The 21,125-nt window shown below is 38.2% G+C and overlaps 1 protein-coding gene and 1 pseudogene across 2 annotated transcripts; both read right to left on the reverse strand.

Annotated features, from left to right (window-relative positions):
• Positions 1-3,554: 3,554 nt before the first annotated feature.
• On the reverse strand, positions 3,555-8,056 carry LOC141767382 (N-acetyllactosaminide beta-1,3-N-acetylglucosaminyltransferase 3 pseudogene; annotated as a pseudogene).
• Positions 8,057-9,898: 1,842 nt separating this feature from the next.
• LOC141767383 (N-acetyllactosaminide beta-1,3-N-acetylglucosaminyltransferase 3-like) lies at positions 9,899-16,341 on the reverse strand. Of its 2 annotated transcripts, XM_074634627.1 has the most exons (3): positions 16,220-16,299; positions 16,092-16,152; positions 9,899-12,223 (listed from the first exon to the last, which is right to left on the reverse strand). In XM_074634627.1, exon 3 carries the CDS (start codon positions 12,211-12,213, stop codon positions 11,077-11,079), a length of 1,137 nt encoding a protein of 378 aa, XP_074490728.1. In that variant the 5' UTR covers positions 12,214-12,223; positions 16,092-16,152; positions 16,220-16,299; the 3' UTR covers positions 9,899-11,076. The 2 variants fall into 2 exon arrangements, with proteins under 2 accessions (XP_074490728.1, XP_074490727.1); XM_074634626.1 differs by lacking the exon at positions 16,092-16,152 and having other exon boundaries at positions 16,220-16,341.
• Positions 16,342-21,125: the final 4,784 nt, after the last annotated feature.

The following is a 21,125-nucleotide window of genomic DNA, read 5'->3' on the forward strand; positions in this document are numbered from 1 at the left end:
CTTTCATTATTCTTGGGCATTATTATGGGATCTCATCAGTGGCGTCTGGACAATAGAGGGCGCTAGGGCACCGCCCCTGAGTCACACACAAAAAAACATTACTACTACTAATAATAATAATAATTTTTTTTTTTACAAATTGTCAATATTTGTGTTTTAAATATGGAATGCACCCAGTAATATGTGTAATTTGATTGTACTGTGATTATATTTTGTATTAATAATCTGAGTCTGTAAAGTAACTAAAGTTGTCAGATAAATGTAGTGGAGTGAAAAGTCTAATATTTCCCTCTGAGATGTAGTTGAGTAGAAGTAGAAAGTAGCAGAACATGGAAATACTCAAGTAAAATAGAAGTACCTCAAAATTGTATTTAAGTACTTAGTTACATTCCACCACTGAGTACATTTTATACTGTTGTGTTTTTCAAAGCATTATTTACTCTTCCTGTTGGAATAAAATAATTGTTAATTATTTAACTGCAAAGTAGCAATGTGTTTTTGATACCTTCACTTTTTTTTGCATTAAATCATACCGGGATGTTTGCTGAAATTGATTGCCCCACCAAGAAAAATGTTCACCAGCCGCCACTGGATCTCATTATTGCATTGATTGCACCAAATACCTGGTGCAAATATCACAACTACCCCTTTCCTAACATTATATATTTTACTGACTTCATCCCAAAACATATTGCTGCTGCTCTTTTGAACTTTGCACCAGAATTAGGAGTAAGTATAATATAGTGCACAATGCATCCTGTACTGGTTCACGCCTTCATCAGCTCACACATTGACTATTGCAACTCTCCCCTAGCAGGCCTCCCAAACAAAACTATCCAGAGATTACAATATGTCCAAAACAGTACCGCCCGGGTCCTTATCAGAACTTAGAAATCACAGCACATCACCCCAGTCCTGCACTCCCTTCACTGGCTCCCAATAAACCAACGGATCATCTTCAATATACTCCTCCTGGTGTTCACCGGTCTCAACTACCTGCAGGAGCTCCTCACCCCTAAATCCTCACCCAGGACACTCAGGTCTGGCAACTCGAACCTCCTCACCGTGCCACGGACAAAGTTGACAACCATGGGGGATCGTGCCTTCTCGTCGCTGGGGCCACGTCTATGGAACCAGCTCCCAGGAACAACTAGGGCCTCAGGATCAATTTCTGTTTTTAAATCTAATCTTAAAACTCACCTGTTCCTTTTAGCTCTCCCCTAGGGTTTTATGATTAGTATGCTTTTATAGTATTTTTAGTTGCTTTTAAACTTATGTCATGAAGTAATTTGTCTATAATTTTATTCATCCTATTTTGACGCTTTTAATCGCATGTTTCGTGTGTAAATTGTCTAAACATTATATTGTGATTGTTTTGCCCTTTGTTCCGTGCTCCGTCACTCTTTCGGTGCTCCATTGACAGTTTATTTTTAGACATTAAACACGCGGACAGTAACTTGAAACAAAAGCTCCAGTCACCCACCTGTTCCTAGAAGTTTCTTAATCACTCCGGCAAACCCTGTTTCAAACCGGTCCGGCTTGGTAAACCCACCCCCAGCCAATAGGGAGATAGTGTGCCGTGACAGTATCATTTTTATATGCTTTCTTTATTGAACACATGCTCATTTACAGTGGTACAAACATATCATTTAAATATATTTGAAAAAAATACAAAAAGCTGTTTACAGAGCTATCGCATATATGAGTAAATACATACTGTATGTAAATACATATGTACACATCAGCAATGTCCTGAAAAAAGTCTAAGAACATGATACGGACACCAATATTTTGATTTAGTTTGTATTAAATACATGTTTGATATATGCAGTACACAATTTCACCTCAAAGCCATTCATGATAAAATATCACAACATACAGTATAACCTCTCCTTAGCAGCATGAAAATAAAATAAATTTGGACATTTCTGTATATATTCAACATATCAATGTTTTTTTCCCCTCCAAAACATCTTTTTGCGATTCTAACAGTTGTTTCTGGTTGAGAAGCACAGATGTAAGGCACAAAAACATACATTAATCTCTTTCTGAACACAAATACACTGGCACATACTGAAAACAAATCTTTAAATAGAAGAAAACTGTAAACTGATGATGTAGCATTACATCAATAGTCTTAAGAAAACCTGAGGATTTTTTCAATGATCTTTTTGCAAGATTGCGGACTCCACAGTCTACCTCATGACCCCATGTGAAGTGAGACATGCTCATATATTCACCCATCCCAGCAGCTCTGAGAAGCTTTGGATTTAATTTGGTTGTTGTTTTTGTTTTGCATTTTATGGCCTGCAAATTTACAGTATGGTTGGATCTCACAGCTCTCATCAACCCTGTTTCCAACAGTAAGTTTGTGTATGGTGCCTTCACAGCAACAGAGATTAGACAAACTGGTAAAGAAAAGTGTTTCATTTTGTGAGCTACAAAGGCCAAGATATTTTTTTCTCAGCAGTCGATGGACTTCAACCAGTAAAGTCAAGACCAGTGAATATTACACTTTGTCAGGGGCCATAAATATGCTAATAATGCTCCATGTCTGCTGGATGGTTATGCAGGCAATCATTTTATAACACATCAGCCATAAAATAACAGTTGCATACGGGAATCATTTGTTAATGTATCACTCAGCTGACGTGTAGCCGACAATGAAACCTGATGCGGAGCAAGTTTTGCATTCCAATTTTTCATTCCAGTGAAAGCTGATCACCCATCCAGTATGTGGGGGAAAAAACACTACTGCCATGCTCATTTGAATCAGGCTGACTGCTCGCCCACATTGATGAGATGAAGAAAAAAAAAGTTGCCGAAGCCTGCAGCTGAACAGTGGTAGAAAAACAGTTCAAACCTTTTCTCATGATGTCATGAAGAAGGTCCTAACTGCACTCACAACCTCAGAGCAGGTGCAGGAAACAAAGTGTCAACAAGCCCCGTCACCACCTTTAAGTTATAGTTTGGTGCTGCTAAAGAATCTTGGAGAGACCACATTTCAGATTGGGATCGTGTATTCTGTGCCACATGAGGTACAAGTGAGCTGGAAGGAATCTGTGTACCAGTAAAACTTCTTTATAATAGCAAGGATCGTATGCATCAAGTTTCTTTGAGGGGATGTACAGTCCTGCCGTCTTTTCACCCATATGAGAAGCAGGACCTAGTCCTGCTTTAGCCAGACACATTCCCATGTAAACATCATCAATGGGGAGAATGGTAATGGACTTGGACATCTTGTATATGACTAAAGCTGTATAGCCAGACAGGAGGAAGCCCCCACCACCACAGTAGGGGGGATATGAGTCTGACTCCTGGACCTGAACTGGGATAAAATACTTGCTCCCTGATGATCTAATGGGCCCCCCATTCTGCATCAGATGGCCAGTAAAGAGGTGCTTGCTTCCATTGTTGTCCTTGAGACAAAACATTCTAATATCTTATTATCCATGTTGTTGTTGTAATACAACAAACAGTAAAGAATGAATGAATGATGAGTATTTATTAAATTGTGTCTATTTCAAAGAGCATTAAAATACAGTAGGCTAGATTGTGTGCCTTGAAAGGCCCTGAGCAATGATTCTGAGACATCATATTTTTGTACGACAGATGATACCACAAATTAATCTAGTACAGTGAACTCACTGCAAAGCTGAAACTCCACCAGTTACACAAATCAGTAACATATCATTTTTACAGAAGTCAAAGAATAATTTTCTCTAGAGAGAGTGTCTATTAATACCACATTTCAGATTTGGATCCTGTATTCTGTGCCACATGAGGTACATTGTAGTTGGTAGGAATCTGTGTACCAATAAAAGTTCTCTATAATAACAAGGGTCATATAGATCTACTTTCTTTGAGGGGATGTGCAGTCCATAAGTCTTGAAGCCCATGTGGGAAGCAGGGCCAAGTCCTGCTTTGGCCAGACACATTCCCATGTAAACATCGTCAATTGGATGAATGGTAATGGACTGTGACACATTGTATATGACCAAAGCTGTATAACCAGATAAGAGGAAGCCCCCACCCCCACAGTAAGGAGGGTATGAGTCTGACTCCTGCACCTGAACTGGGACATAGTACTTGCTCTTTGACCATCGAACAGGCCCTTGGTCCTGGATCAGATGGCCAGTAAAGAGGTGCTTGCTTCCATTGTTGTCCTTGAGGCCTTGGAGATACTCAACCATGATGTCTGTGTTGGCAAAGACGTCATCATCGCCATTTAGCAGGAAGCGAGTGTCTGGACAGTTTCTTTCCATCCATTCCAGGAACAGTATCTGCTTCAAGGTGAGGTTGTAGAATCCTTCATTGAAGTCCCATTGGATGATGTCATTGTAGTCTCGCTGCTCCACTTCAAGTAGTTTATTCAGTCTCTCTTTCTCAAAACCAGTATCCATCGTTCCTGAGAGGAAGATCCTTCGGATCCACACACCATTGTGTAACCTCTCTTTAGCCCAGGTTTTACGCAGCACTTCTCGGCGGTCGTAGTTCATAGGGGAGCTTTTAATGACCAGCAGAAGGAAGACTTCTGCAGATTTATCAGCTCCTCCACATTTGTCAGGAAGGTCCAGTAGCATGGGGAAATGGCGACAGTGTTGATAATAGAGAAAGTCTTGGATATCACCAGAAAGAGAGCTGAAGCCTGTGATGTTGGCAGCAGACATATTTCGTTGACATTTTGGCCAGGAGTATATGTAGGAGTTATTTGTGGTGGGTTGCTTTATTTGCACGTCATCCTCTTTCCCATCTATGATAAGGCGGATGGTTTTGTGGTCAATAAAATCTTTACAGAGATGGAGGACCAACAGACCAAGAGCTCCCACCAGCAAGAAAGTTCTTGCCCTGATCTTTCTCATCATTGAAACTCTGCAGTGACAAAACAAAACACAGTTTTCTTATCAAAACATCTCAGTATGGCATAAAACAACTTATAATCAGTTATTAATTGCTTAAGTAAATTAAGGTTAAGGATATCACACCTGCACACATTGCAGCCACAGTCACACTACATCAATTTAACAGAAACAAAGTCATCAACTCAATTTGACTGTATGTCCCTTCGTCCTCTAATGATCATGTGTCCATAAGTGTGAACATCTACATTTTGATTGCGTTTACAATCTGTGAACTGTAGAGAAATTAAAATACTTGGACCTAACATAGGTGAAAACACAGCTCATGATGAGTGTATGTGCATAATATTTGTTGTAATTGGGTAAACAGTGGCAACCTAATGACACAGGACAGCCATAAATTTTCTGAACGAAGCAGCTGCTGTGGCACTTTGAGGTTACCTGCACTCCAACTCAAACATCCAACTCCACAGTTAACTTTAGAAAGCACCTGTTTAAACACTAACGTTAAAGTTAGCACACACCAGAGTACTTTGGTAGTCTGTTCCTGAAGTCAGTATGTTGCAACACTGCTCTAAAATGAGCATTACATCCACAGATGAGTGGAGCATCATTTCAACCAACAGAGGATGTACTGGAGATGCAACAGATAGTCTGGAGGTGATTTTAAATTGATCCAAAAGATTTTTTTCTGAGGTAGGAGGCAAGAAATATAGACCGTGGAATTATACTTTTACATCTACAATATGAATCTGCACCTGAAAGCTTAGCTAAATTTGCCAATAGACGCACAGATTTTTTGCATCAGCTGTTGTATTGACCTGCCTCTCTGTGTTGAGATCGGTTGAGGAAATACCAACAGCCGGAGCAAACTTTCTCATTTTACAGCTAAACAGTACACTACAAGATGTTTCTGAAATCATTTGCTAGAAATAGGCATTATAGTAACAGAATATTGATTCATATTTGATCAGCGCTGCCTAGCTTGACTGTTTGGTCGGAGTTCGCAAGTGATTGACAGCTGCTCAGAGATGGCAAGGCTCCAGATCAGCTCTAACCGGTTGTTTTCTTCCTCTTGCAGATGCCATTCGGAGCACCCGGAGGACACAGAGGCACATGATTTTTTTTCAGATAACCTGTCTCATGCACTGCTGTCAGGATATAGTGACTTTTATATAAAAATAACTCATAACTGTTAATAACTGCTTCAATTCTACGCACTGCTGCTTTAAGAACTGTACTAAAGTAAAGCTTTGAGACACTTGTACTTTACTTGAGTATTTCCATTTTATAGGCCTACTTCTACTCCCCTACATTTCAGAAGGAAATATTGTACTTTTTACTCCACTACATTTATTTGACAGATATTAGTTACTTAAAAAATAGATATAAGTTTCTTAGACCCCTGTCAGATTTCAAATTATCAAATATAAAAAAAAAAAAAAAAAGGCAAAGATTACAGAAAAGTCCAAACAATTAAAACAGATTCGTGAAGCAGGACTTTGTTTTTATTCTTCTTCCACTAATCATCTCACAACTTATCTTTGTCCCCTCGGCTGGGAAGAACCACTGGACTAAACTACCTGTACTGTGTATAAAGTAAGTATCTCCACCTCCACCAGCTACAGTAAAATGCTGCTTACACACTGATGCATCAGTATTTACAATCACTATAGTGCAATTTATAATAATCAGCCTATATCAGTCACAGGGGGCATTTTACTGCAGAACAAGTACTTTTACTTTCGATACTTTTAAGTATGTACTTTCACTTAAGTAGGCTTTTGAATGCATTTACTAGTAATTGAGTTTTAATTGAGTTACCAATTGAAAAATAACTAACAACTAATTGAGATTAGTTGTAATTGAGTATTCCCCCCATCTCTTAACACCCTATACGCCTGTAAGTGGTCTGAGATCATCTGATCAGCTACTTCCTGCTGTTCCCAGGTCCAATTTTGTGACAAGAGGCGATCAGGCTTTTGCTGTTAGGGCTCCCAAACTCTGTAATGCAACTTCCTCTAGAGAGATACGATCATCTAACTCTGTACCAACTTTTAAAAAACTTTTGAAAACACATTTTTTTAGGATAGCATTCTTATAAGTAGAAGGGTATACATATATGTATGTACACATCCATTTCTGGACGCATGTGTAAATTTATACACATTTATGTATATATATATATATACTGTATATTTGTTTAATGAACTTGTCCTACCATTTTACCACTTCTATTATTAATGATATGTTTTGTGATGTTCTGTTTTAACAGTTACCATATCTTTTACTTTATTTATCTGCTTTAATTGTCTTGTGAAGCACTTTGTAACATCTGTTTTGAGAAGTGCTATACAAATACATTTATTATTATTATTATATATTTTTTCTTATTGAATTTGAACATAACACAAATAAATATACAGTCTTTATTAATATTTAAATAAATGTAAAATGTAATTGTACTTTTACTTCAGCTAAGTAAAGAATCTGAACATCATCTGATGCCATAAACCCCATATTGTTTTATATGAACCATACAAATATATAATGTAATAATAATATACTTCTTCAGGTTTAAGGGCACAAGCATTCGACCATTTCTACACAAATAAAACACTGTAATCAGGATATTGCACATTATCCTGTAAACAAATTGCACACAGTGTCATGCAGCAGATTGCTGAAAGGAAGTTTGAAGGATCAGGTGACATTTAACTCACGTAACGAAATATACATAACGATGTATTATTGAGAAGTCTCTGCAAGAGAGGACCGTAAAAAAATAATTTAATAAACGCTTTCATTCATTTAAAATAAGCTACTTCTGAGGCGTTGTTGTTTTTCCAAGCTGATTGTTGATCTGTTTTATGTGGGTATAATCAAGTATCCAGATTAGATGCAATGATAATGAGACGATTAAGCCTTGATGACAATATAAATGTTACTGTTACTGTTACTATATTTAACTAAGTGTAGATAACTTACCGTTAAAAGGAGATAGCTCCTCTGGTGCGTCTCTGTAGCTCCTCAGATTATTGATGAGTCCAGTGTGCAGCGGCATGACTCTGAGCTCCGGGCTGCTGTCTGCCTGCTGGGCGGCGCCTGCTACTGCTGCGTCAGAGAGAGTCCTGCAGGAGAGCGTCATCCATCCATCCATCCATGCATCTATCCATCCATGCATCCATCCATCCATCCGTCCATCCATCCATCCATCCAGATCTCTGCTTTCTAGTCTTCATTCCTTTGACTTTCATTATTCTTGGGCATTATTATGGGATCTCATCAGTGGCGTCTGGACAATAGAGGGCGCTAGGGCACCGCCCCTGAGTCACACACAAAAAAACATTACTACTACTAATAATAATAATAATTTTTTTTTTTACAAATTGTCAATATTTGTGTTTTAAATATGGAATGCACCCAGTAATATGTGTAATTTGATTGTACTGTGATTATATTTTGTATTAATAATCTGAGTCTGTAAAGTAACTAAAGTTGTCAGATAAATGTAGTGGAGTGAAAAGTCTAATATTTCCCTCTGAGATGTAGTTGAGTAGAAGTAGAAAGTAGCAGAACATGGAAATACTCAAGTAAAATAGAAGTACCTCAAAATTGTATTTAAGTACTTAGTTACATTCCACCACTGAGTACATTTTATACTGTTGTGTTTTTCAAAGCATTATTTACTCTTCCTGTTGGAATAAAATAATTGTTAATTATTTAACTGCAAAGTAGCAATGTGTTTTTGATACCTTCACTTTTTTTTGCATTAAATCATACCGGGATGTTTGCTGAAATTGATTGCCCCACCAAGAAAAATGTTCACCAGCCGCCACTGGATCTCATTATTGCATTGATTGCACCAAATACCTGGTGCAAATATCACAACTACCCCTTTCCTAACATTATATATTTTACTGACTTCATCCCAAAACATATTGCTGCTGCTCTTTTGAACTTTGCACCAGAATTAGGAGTAAGTATAATATAGTGCACAATGCATCCTGTACTGGTTCACGCCTTCATCAGCTCACACATTGACTATTGCAACTCTCCCCTAGCAGGCCTCCCAAACAAAACTATCCAGAGATTACAATATGTCCAAAACAGTACCGCCCGGGTCCTTATCAGAACTTAGAAATCACAGCACATCACCCCAGTCCTGCACTCCCTTCACTGGCTCCCAATAAACCAACGGATCATCTTCAATATACTCCTCCTGGTGTTCACCGGTCTCAACTACCTGCAGGAGCTCCTCACCCCTAAATCCTCACCCAGGACACTCAGGTCTGGCAACTCGAACCTCCTCACCGTGCCACGGACAAAGTTGACAACCATGGGGGATCGTGCCTTCTCGTCGCTGGGGCCACGTCTATGGAACCAGCTCCCAGGAACAACTAGGGCCTCAGGATCAATTTCTGTTTTTAAATCTAATCTTAAAACTCACCTGTTCCTTTTAGCTCTCCCCTAGGGTTTTATGATTAGTATGCTTTTATAGTATTTTTAGTTGCTTTTAAACTTATGTCATGAAGTAATTTGTCTATAATTTTATTCATCCTATTTTGACGCTTTTAATCGCATGTTTCGTGTGTAAATTGTCTAAACATTATATTGTGATTGTTTTGCCCTTTGTTCCGTGCTCCGTCACTCTTTCGGTGCTCCATTGACAGTTTATTTTTAGACATTAAACACGCGGACAGTAACTTGAAACAAAAGCTCCAGTCACCCACCTGTTCCTAGAAGTTTCTTAATCACTCCGGCAAACCCTGTTTCAAACCGGTCCGGCTTGGTAAACCCACCCCCAGCCAATAGGGAGATAGTGTGCCGTGACAGTATCATTTTTATATGCTTTCTTTATTGAACACATGCTCATTTACAGTGGTACAAACATATCATTTAAATATATTTGAAAAAAATACAAAAAGCTGTTTACAGAGCTATCGCATATATGAGTAAATACATACTGTATGTAAATACATATGTACACATCAGCAATGTCCTGAAAAAAGTCTAAGAACATGATACGGACACCAATATTTTGATTTAGTTTGTATTAAATACATGTTTGATATATGCAGTACACAATTTCACCTCAAAGCCATTCATGATAAAATATCACAACATACAGTATAACCTCTCCTTAGCAGCATGAAAATAAAATAAATTTGGACATTTCTGTATATATTCAACATATCAATGTTTTTTTCCCCTCCAAAACATCTTTTTGCGATTCTAACAGTTGTTTCTGGTTGAGAAGCACAGATGTAAGGCACAAAAACATACATTAATCTCTTTCTGAACACAAATACACTGGCACATACTGAAAACAAATCTTTAAATAGAAGAAAACTGTAAACTGATGATGTAGCATTACATCAATCGTCTTAAGAAAACCTGAGGATTTTTTCAATGATCCTTTTGCAAGATTGTGGACTCCACAGTCTACCTCATGACCCCATGTAAAGTGAGACATGCTCGTATATTCACCCATCCCAGCAGCTCTGAGAAGCTTTGAATTTAATTTGGTTGTTGTTTTTGTTTTGCATTTTATGGCCTGCAAATTTACAGTATGGTTGGATCTCACAGCTCTCATCAACCCTGTTTCCAACAGTAAGTTTGTGTATGGTGCCTTCACAGCAACAGAGATTAGACAAACTGGTAAAGAAAAGTGTTTCATTTTGTGAGCTACAAAGGCCAAGATATTTTTTTCTCAGCAGTCGATGGACTTCAACCAGTAAAGTCAAGACCAGTGAATATTACACTTTGTCAGGGGCCATAAATATGCTAATAATGCTCCATGTCTGCTGGATGGTTATGCAGGCAATCATTTTATAACACATCAGCCATAAAATAACAGTTGCATACGGGAATCATTTGTTAATGTATCACTCAGCTGACGTGTAGCCGACAATGAAACCTGATGCAGAGCAAGTTTTGCATTCCAATTTTTCATTCCAGTGAAAGCTGATCACCTTTCTCAGTATGTGGGGGGGAAAAACACTACTGCCATGCTCATTTGAATCAGGCTGACTGCTCGCCCACATTGATGAGATGAAGAAAAAAAAAGTTGCTGAACAGTGGTAGAAAAACAGTTCAAACCTTTTCTCATGATGTCATGAAGAAGGTCCTAACTGCACTCACAACCTCAGAGCAGGTGCAGGAAACAAAGTGTCAACAAGCCCCGTCACCACCTTTAAGTTATAGTTTGGTGCTGCTAAAGAATCTTGGAGAGACCACATTTCAGATTGGGATCGTGTATTCTGTGCCACATGAGGTACAAGTGAGCTGGAAGGAATCTGTGTACCAGTAAAACTTCTTTATAATAGCAAGGATCGTATGCATCAAGTTTCTTTGAGGGGATGTACAGTCCTGCCGTCTTTACACCCATATGAGAAGCAGGACCTAGTCCTGCTTTAGCCAGACACATTCCCATGTAAACATCATCAATGGGGAGAATGGTAATGGACTTGGACATCTTGTATATGACTAAAGCTGTATAGCCAGACAGGAGGAAGCCCCCACCACCACAGTAGGGGGGATATGAGTCTGACTCCTGGACCTGAACTGGGATAAAATACTTGCTCCCTGATGATCTAATGGGCCCCACATTCTGGATCAGATGGCCAGTAAAGAGGTGCTTGCTTCCATTGTTGTCCTTGAGGCCTTGGAGATACTCAACCATGTTTTCTGTGTTAGCAAAGACGTCATCATCACCATTTAGCAGGAAGCGAGCGTTTGGACAGTTTCTTTCCATCCATTCCAGGAACAGTATCTGCTTCAAGGTGAGGTTGTAGAATCTTTCATTGAAGTCCCATTGGATGATGTCATTGTACTCTCGCTGCTCCACTTCAAGTAGTTTATTCAGTCTCTCTTTCTCAAAACCAGTATCCATCGTTCCTGAGAGGAAGATCCTTCGGATCCACACACCATTGTGTAACCTCTCTTTAGCCCAGGTTTTACGCAGCACTTCTCGGCGGTCGTAGTTCACAGGGGAGCTTTTAATGACCAGCAGAAGGAAGACTTCTGCAGATTTATCGGCTCCTCCACATTTGTCAGGAAGGTCCAGTAGCATGGGGAAATGGCGACAGTGTTGATAATAGAGAAAGTCTTGGATATCACCAGAAAGAGAGCTGAAGCCTGTGATGTTGGCAGCAGACATATTTCGTTGACATTTTGGCCAGGAGTATATGTAGGAGTTATTTGTGGTGAGTTGCCTTATTTGTATACCATCCTCTTTCCCATCTATGTTAGGGCGGATGGTTTTGTGGTCAATAAAATCTTTACAGAGATGGAGGACCAACAGACCAAGAGCTCCCACCAGCAAGAAAGTTTTTGCCTTGATGTTTCTCATCCTTGAAGCTCTGCAGTGACAAAAAAAACACAGTTTTCTTATCAAAACATCTCAGTATGGCATAAAACAACTTATAATCAGTTATTAATTGCTTAAGTAAATTAAGGTTAAGGATATCACACCTGCATGCATTGTAGCCACAGTTACACTACATCAATTTAACAGAAACAATTGTGGGGAGCCATAATCTCATAGATTTGTACACTACCTGCTCAGTGCAAAGTAAACCAGCAGCTGGTGAAGAAACATGTATTATCATGCTAAACAGACCCAGATGTGCACCCTGCACTCCAACTCAAACATCCAACTCCACAGTTAACTTTAGAAAGCACCTGTTTAAACATTAACGTTAAAGTTAGCACACACCAGAGTACTTTGGTAGTCTGTTCCTGAAGTCAGTATGTTGCAACACTGCTCTAAAATGAGCATTACATCCACAGATGAGTGGAGCATCATTTCAACCAACAGAGGATTTACTGGAGATGCAACAGATAGTCTGGAGGTGGTTTTAAATTTATCCCAAAGTTTTTTTGGTCGGAGGTAGGAGGCAAGAAATATAGACCGTGGAATTATACACATGATTTTTTTTCAGATAACCTGTCTCATGCACTGCTGTCAGGATATAGTGACTGCCATATAAAAATAACTCATAACTGTTAATAACTGCTTCAATTCTACGCACTGCTGCTTTAAGAACTGTATTAAAGTAAAGCTTTGAGATACTTGTACTTTACTTGAGTATTTACTGAGAAGCTGAGTATTGACCTGCCTCTCTGGAAAACAATGCATCAAAGCAAAATACAGAATCAGAGGAAGAGATATTCCTGTGCCAAAAACATTAGAGCTGGATGTTTGAGAACTGAAAGAAGTTGTTCTGGACTAATGAGACAACAGTTTTACTTTTTGGGCTTAGTCTCAGAGCATGAGGCACAAAGAGGATGAACGCCCATAATTGAAAGCTTTCACACATTTCATCTCACTTCTCTGAATAACAAGCAGAGACCAACAGGACCGAGCAGACATGAGGTGGCTTGGCATTTGCCTGCAGAATCCTCACATGCTGTACTATTACAGTAGTGTATATGGGGCGGCAACACATCAAATGCCGTCATGTCTCCTCAAAATGGGTGGAATCTTTGACATATAGATGATGTCAGACATGAAAGCATCAGAAAAAACTAAATACTCATTCAGAGAAACGTGGGGGAAAATAAGGACATGCCCAACCAAACATGTCAAATGTCAAACGCCTAGACTTAACACTAGCCTCACCCTGTTACTCAACATGAGGAAATCAAGCAGAAAATACATAACTGACGAACTGCATGAAGCCTTGAAATCTACCTCATCCAGGTTAATAGTCAATAAGAGAGCTTAAGAGTGCCTACTCTCAGGATATAGTGACTGTTTTACAAAAAATAACTCATAACTGTTAATAACTGCTTCAATTCTACGCACTGCTGCTTTAAGAACTGTACTAAAGTAAAGCTTTGAGATACTTGAATTATTATTTATAGGCTTACTTCTACTCCACTACATTTCAGAAGGAAATATTGTACTTTTTACTCAACTACATTTATTTGGCAGATATTAGTTACTTAAAAAATAGATATAAGTTTCTTAGCCCCCTGTCAGATTTCAAATTATCAAATATTAAAAAAAAAAGGCAAAGATTACAGAAAAGTCCAAACAATTAAAACAGATTTGTGAAGCAGGACTTTGTTTTTATTCTTCTTCCACTAATCATGTCACAACTTATCTTTGGATAAGAACCACTGGACTAAACTGCCTGTACTGTGTATAAAGTCTATTTTTATATTTTATACTATTAGTGTAACACTTCTGTTTATATCTATTTATGACATCTACTTTACCTATTTTATTTACTTTACAACTTTGTGTGTTTTACCTGTTATATGTTTTATTTGCCTCGTTTAGTCTTGTCAAGTATTTTTAGTATTTTAGTTTTAAAGCACTGACCAGAAGTGGCAACTGTGAATCTCGTTGTATTTAATACAATGACAATAAAGCTTTCTATTCTATTCTATCTCCACCTCCACCAGCTACAGTAAAATGCTGCTTACACACTGATGCATCAGTATTTACAATCACTATAGTGCAATTTATAATAATCAGCCTATATCAGTCACAGGGGGCATTTTACTGCAGAACAAGTACTTTTACTTTCAAGTATGTACTTACACTTACAGTAAGTAGGCTTTTGAATGATTTTACTAGTAATTGAGTATCACCCCCCATATATATTTTTATTGAATTTTACAGTTTTTCTCAATTGTTTACACACAAATACTGGTACTTGACACACAATGACCACAACATGTAACTCATGCACCAACCCCCTGAACCAATTCTGCTAAACTACAAGCACAATTCCTGCTTTACACTCAAATTGCAGTTCTAAAACACATTTTTTTCAGAACACTACACACAATTCTCTGCATTTGGCACAATTTTCATGAAGAAAATCTCGTTTTCACAAGGAACACACTGTCATTCAAAATTCTAAAGTCAATTGCCCTACTATGCACACTGACTCATCACATGGGCAAACACCTGTCACACAGTGTTACAATTAGCAAACAGTTGATGCTTTTCATGGCTGGATTCGACATGCTAAGCGATATTTCCCCCGCTGCTTGGCCAGGGAAAACATTGCTTGTGATGTGGATGAGGTGCTGTGGCCAGACCGAAACAGAAGAGAGGATGCAGCATAGTTTTTTTTACTGTAACTGTATACAGTAAATTCTTCTGTTGTTTTGTATGTAGACCACTGTATGTGCAACTTTGTGTTGGTTGGGATGTACACTGTGTACATTGTTTTTGTGGGGAAAATAAAATATATTTGTTACCATGTATTTGTGTGTTCTGAGTATAAAAACAATATTCTAAAATATTTTACAACACACTTATGTATGTACTGTCTGTAGTAAGTGTAACACTGAAGAAAAAAAGGGCCTAAGTCATTATGATGAATGGAGAAGAAGTGTTTTCCATTCATCATAGTGTTTTACATTGAGCACATCAGTGTTCAACTGGTTCTTATAAATGTCTATTCATATGATGGTTTGTGTGTGTCATTTGAAAACAAAATACCATTTTGAGAAGAAATAACATTGTTTTGAATGTAAAGTTTAATTTTGCAGGAGAATTGAGGGGTTTTGCCCATTGTGTGTGTGTTTTTTTGATTTGTGTGTAGAGTTCTGAGAGTATGAGGCATGCTTTCAGAAAATGTGTGTAAACAATCGAGAAAAACTGTAACATAACACAAAAAAATATGCAGTCTTTATTAATATTTAAATAAATTTAAAATGTAATTGAGTATTTCTACACGTTGTATTGGTACTTTTACTTTAGCTAAGTAAAGAGTCTGAACATCGTGTGATTCCATAAACCCCATATTTTTTTATATGAACCATACAGATATATAATGTAATAATAAAATACTTCTTCAGGTTTAAGGGAACAAGCATTCGACCATTTCTACACATATAAAACACTGTAATCAGGATATTGCACATTATCTTGTCTAGTCACACATTGCACACAGTTTCATGCAGCACATTAATTAAAAAGGAAGTTTGAAAGATCAGGTGACATTTAACTCCTGTAATGGAATATACCTAACGATGTATTATTGAGTAGTCTAACACTTTAATTAATTTAATTAACACTTTCATTAATTTTAAATTAGCTACTTCTGAGGCGTTGTTGTTTTTTTTCCAAACCGATGGTTGATTTGTCATTATGTTCGTTTTCAATCAAGTATCCAAATTAGATGCAATGAGAATGACACGATTAAGCCTTGATGGAATTAGAAATGTTATTGTTATTTGGCTGTCGGAAATATTTTCCGTTACCTCAAAACGGAAACTCACTCTTCAGTCTTTTAACTCCCAGAGAAGTGGATCTACAGCCAGCCTACAGTACAAACAGCATTATGCCTATGAAATTGGTTTGTATATTTAACTAAGTGTAGACAATTTACCGTTAAAAAGAGATAGTTCCTCTGGTGCGTCTCTGTAGCTCCACAGATTATTGATGAGTCCAGTGTGCAGCGGCATGACTCTGCGCTCCGGGCTGCTCTCTGCTGTCTGCCTGCTGGGCGGTGCCTGCTACTGCTGCGTCAGCGATAGTCTTGCAGGGGAGCGTCATCCATCCATCCACCTATCCATGCACCTATCTATCCATGCATCTATCCATGCATCTATCTATCCATGCATCTATCTATCCATGCATCTATCTATCCATGCATCTATCTATCCAACCATCTATCCATCCATGCATCTATCCATGCATCCATCTATCCATCCATCCATTTATCCATGCATCTATCCATCCATGCATCTATCCATGCATCCATCTATCCATCCATCCATCTATCCATGCATCTATCCATCCATCCATCTATCCATCCATCCATCTATCCATGCATCTATCCATCCATCCATCCATCCAGATCTCTGCTGTCTAATCTTCATTCCTTTGACTTTCATTATTTTTGGGGATTATTATGGGATCTCATTATTGCATTGATTGCACCAAATACCTGGTGCAAATATCAAGACTATCCCTTTCCTAACATTATATAAACTCGGAAAAAAAAGTTTGGAAATTTGTGTTTGGTGGATTATTTCTCTGTTGTTACAATGCTAATTGGCATTGTATTTTAAATCGTTGGAAAGCCTGTTTATTTACCTTCACAATGATGTCCAACTTGTAAGGATCATGCATTTGTGGGATGAGCAGCACAGCTGATTATGTGGGGAGCGCCCAAGTAAAATTTGCAAAAATGCTCTGCCAATGGTAAACAGTGTATTGTCCTGTTGGTATTGACTCTTGTTTTGAGTTGTTTGGTGGATTGGATGATTGAACTCTCCATCAGTAACAAGGAGCAAACAAGATATATTGGCTATTTTACACTTTATTCATTTAATACACCGTCAGGAGCCTCCCAGATTGTGGAGCAATGGGATCGCCACTGGCTGCAGAATCTCATCTATTTTACTGACTTCATCCCAAAACATATTGCTGCTGCTCTTTTGAACTTTGCACCAGAAGTAAGTATAATATAGTGCACAATTCATCCTGTACTCAGGTCTATGCATATAGCCTATCTACAGTATATATTAGGTAGGCCCAGTAGCGTGTAGACTTTGTACATAAGCATACATTTTACAGTAATTAATCCAGCTACTGGTTGTTTTTGTAGGTAAGCAGATCTAGCCAAGTGTTTTAAAAATCTTGCAAATCCAATTGGGGGGTCTACATTTGAAAGATATCCATCCATATTTGTATGCTTGTGTGCCGATGTATATGCGTATGTATGTCGATATGTAATTGTATTAATATGTTTATGCTTGTTTCATTATTTACCTATTCAATTGTTTTTATTTCTCAAAATGGGTGGAATCTTTTTAGATGATGTCAGACATGAAAGCATCAGAGCAAACTAAATAAGGAAGGAAGATTATGTGACTCGTGACTTTGTTGTTTAGCATACTGTCTGTACTGACAAGACAGTGATGATCAGCTGATTTGGGTCTTTGAGATGTCTAACTTCACAAATCCTAGATAATGATCTAAATTGTGACAGATTAAACTAAATCAGAAACCTGAATGGAGATGCTTCCATAAAGGGTGCACGGGGTCACAGGAAGTTTTGTCTACAAGTTTGAAAATGAAAAAAAATCTGGGTGTTAGAAGTGAGTTCACCATCTCAAATTGAGGTTAGCGGCTCGAGTCTACATTAGCCGCCAAGATACACCTGAATATCAAAACTGTCCGTGACCAAGTTGCATTTTGGGTAAAGTAGGCATTAGATTTGGACAAGGAAGAAGAATGTGTGGAATAAAAAACAAGATACATTGGGTAAAATAAGTATTGAACACGTCACCATTTTTCTCAGTAAATATATTTCCAAAGGTGCTATTGACATGACATTTTCACCAGATGTTGGTAACAACCCAAGTAATCTATACATACAAAGGAACCAAAACAAATAAGTTCAGAAATAAAGTTATGTGTAATAGTGTGAAATGACACAGGGAAAAAGTATTGAACATGCTTACTGATATTTATTTAATGCTTTGTACAAAAGCCTTTGTTGGTAATGACAGCTTCAAGACACCTCCTGTATGGAGAAACTAGTCGTATGCATTGCTCAGGTGTGATTTTGGCCCATTCTTCCACACAAACAGTCTTCAAATCCTGAAGGTTTCTATGAACTCTGATCTTCAGTTCTTTCCATAGATTTTCAAGTGGATTCAAATCAGGTGATTGGCTGGGCCATTTTAGCAGCTTTATTTTCTTTCTCTGAAACCAATTGAGAGTTTCCTTGGCTGTGTGTTTGGGATCATTGTCTTGCTGAAACGTCCACCCTCGTTTCATCTTCATCATCCTGGTAGATGGCAGCAGATTTTGATCAAGAATGTCCCGGTACATTTTTCCATTCATCCTGCCTTCAATTATGTGAAGTTTGCCAGTACCGTATGCTGAAAAGCAGCCCCACACCATGATGTTCCCACCTCCAAACTTCACTGTTGGTATGGTGTTTTTAGGGTGATGTGCAGTACCATTTGTCCTCCAAACATGGTGTGTATTATGGCATCCAAAGAGTTCAATTTTGCTCTCATCTGACAAGACTATATTCTCCCAGTATTTCACAGGCTTGTCCAAATGTTGTGCAGCAAACTTTAAACGAACTTCAACATGCTTTTTCTTCAGCAATGTAGTCTTGCGTGGTGAGCGTGCATACGGGCCATGGTGGTTGAGTGCATTACTTATTGATTTCTTTGAAACAATTGTACCTGCTAATTCCAGGTCTTTCTGAAGCTCTCCACAAGTGGTCCTTGGCTCTTGGACAACTCTTCTGATAATTCTTTTCACTCCTCTGTCAGAAATCTTGCAAGAAGCACCTGGTTGTGGCCAGTTTATGGTGAAATGATGTTCTTTCCACTTTCGGATTATAGCCCCAACAGTGCTCACTGCAACATTCAGAAGTTAAGAAATGCATCTGTAACCAATGTCATCAGTATGTTTTGCAACAATAAGGTTGCGAAGGTCTTGAAAGAGCTCTTTGCTTTTACCCATCATGAGATGTTTCTTGTGTGACACCTTGGTAATGAGACACCTTTTTATAGGCCATCAGTTGGGACTGAACCAGCTGATATTAATTTGCACTGACAAGGGGCCGGATTGCTTTCTAATTACTGATAGATTTCAGCTGTTGTCTCGGCTTTCCATGCCTTTTTGCACCTCCCTTTCTTGGTGTGTTCAATACTTTTTCCCTGTGTCATTTCACATTATTACACATAACTTAATTTCTAAACGTATTTGTTTTGGTTTCTTTGTATGTATAGATCACTGTGGTTCTTACCAACATCTGGTGAAAATTTCATGTCAATAGTAGTGATGGCGAGATGAAGCCTCATGAAGCTTTGAAGCTTTCCAGCAAATTGGTTCGGAAAAGGGTTCATTGCTCGAGGCTTCATGTGCTCACGAAACCACCTGGTGGTCAAAGAGTGTAAAACAGACAAATATGATCTTAACCATGTGATAAGATAAGATATTCCTTTATTAGTCCCGCAGTGGGGACATTTGCAGTGTACAGCAGCAAAGGGGATAGTGCAAGAAACAAGATGCATCAGCTAACACAGTAAAAAAGAGCTAAACAAAGTGTAACAAAATATGAACCAAGTATAAAGATTGGAAGTATAAAAATAGGAGTCTATACAGTATTGACAATAAACAGACTATTAACAAAATTGCACAAGTGGAAAATGATATTGCACAGTGAGAATTAAATGAAAATCCACCTGAAAATATCAGGTTATTGTCAGTTTGTCAGTTTTTGGTGTGTAAGTGCTCTACTGGGATCAGTGCTGGTTGTGGTCTACTGGGAACACAGATCTGTGATATACTGTATTTTGCGCCAGTAAAGGCTTTTGGGAATGACTATAAACAATGAAAAAAAATCTATTACCATGTAATCAATTTATATATATATATATATATATATATCATATTTAATAAAATGTCTATTTAGTAAGTATATTATGAGTATATAAGATACATGTATAATAAACTGTAATTGTTTTGTGAGTAATTCATCTTATGTGTGCAAACCAATCCTAAATTAATAATTGTATTGTAGTGGAGTGTAATATAATATAATAATTGCAGGAGGGTTAATATTAGTGTTCTGTGTCACTTCTGGAAAGCGGCATTGGTTGAACCAGTGAAGATCTGAAACACTTCATGAACCAGTGGGCGGTACGGCCGGGCAGCGAGGCTTCGGATGTCATCAATGACGTCATTGGTCTAAAACGATACAAGCCTCGATACACGCATCGCAGGAAACTTCCTGGATTACTCGACACACGCTCCGAAGCCTCGGCACAGCACGTAACATCACTAGTCAATAGCACCTTTGGAAATATATTTACTGGGAAAAATGGTGACGTGTTCAATACTTATTTTACCCGCTGTATCTCTGGTTCTGCTGCTTCGATTTTCATGACTTGATTTAATTGAAGACTATTTAGTTGATTAATGAAATGACGATTTGTGTTTTCTGCCCAGTGTTTCTCTCCTGATATGGACAGTAACTAAGGCACTTTATGACATTATGACAACTGATTCATTCACTGTATACCGTGATAAAAGCTCTTTTATATAGCTCTATAAAGTCAACTCCAAAAATGGATTAATACGCTTTAAGTTTGAGCTGATACCAGCTGGGCCAAACTTCAAGGTTATTAAAGATTGGGAGGAGGTGTCCAAGACAAAAATCCACCACACCCTAAACGGTCCGCCCTGATTGTACATTGATTATACAGCAGCAGTACCGGCTCATTGGTATTACAAATACTCACACTATCAGTTCACATTGG

This window comes from Sebastes fasciatus, chromosome 5 (assembly GCF_043250625.1).
Source record: "Sebastes fasciatus isolate fSebFas1 chromosome 5, fSebFas1.pri, whole genome shotgun sequence".
Lineage (NCBI taxonomy): Eukaryota > Metazoa > Chordata > Actinopteri > Perciformes > Sebastidae > Sebastes > Sebastes fasciatus.

Coding starts and splice junctions, on each gene's coding strand:
- LOC141767383 (XM_074634626.1), bottom strand. CDS start 12,213: ATGAGAAACATCAAGGCAAAAACTTTCTTGCTGGTGGGAGCTCTTGGT.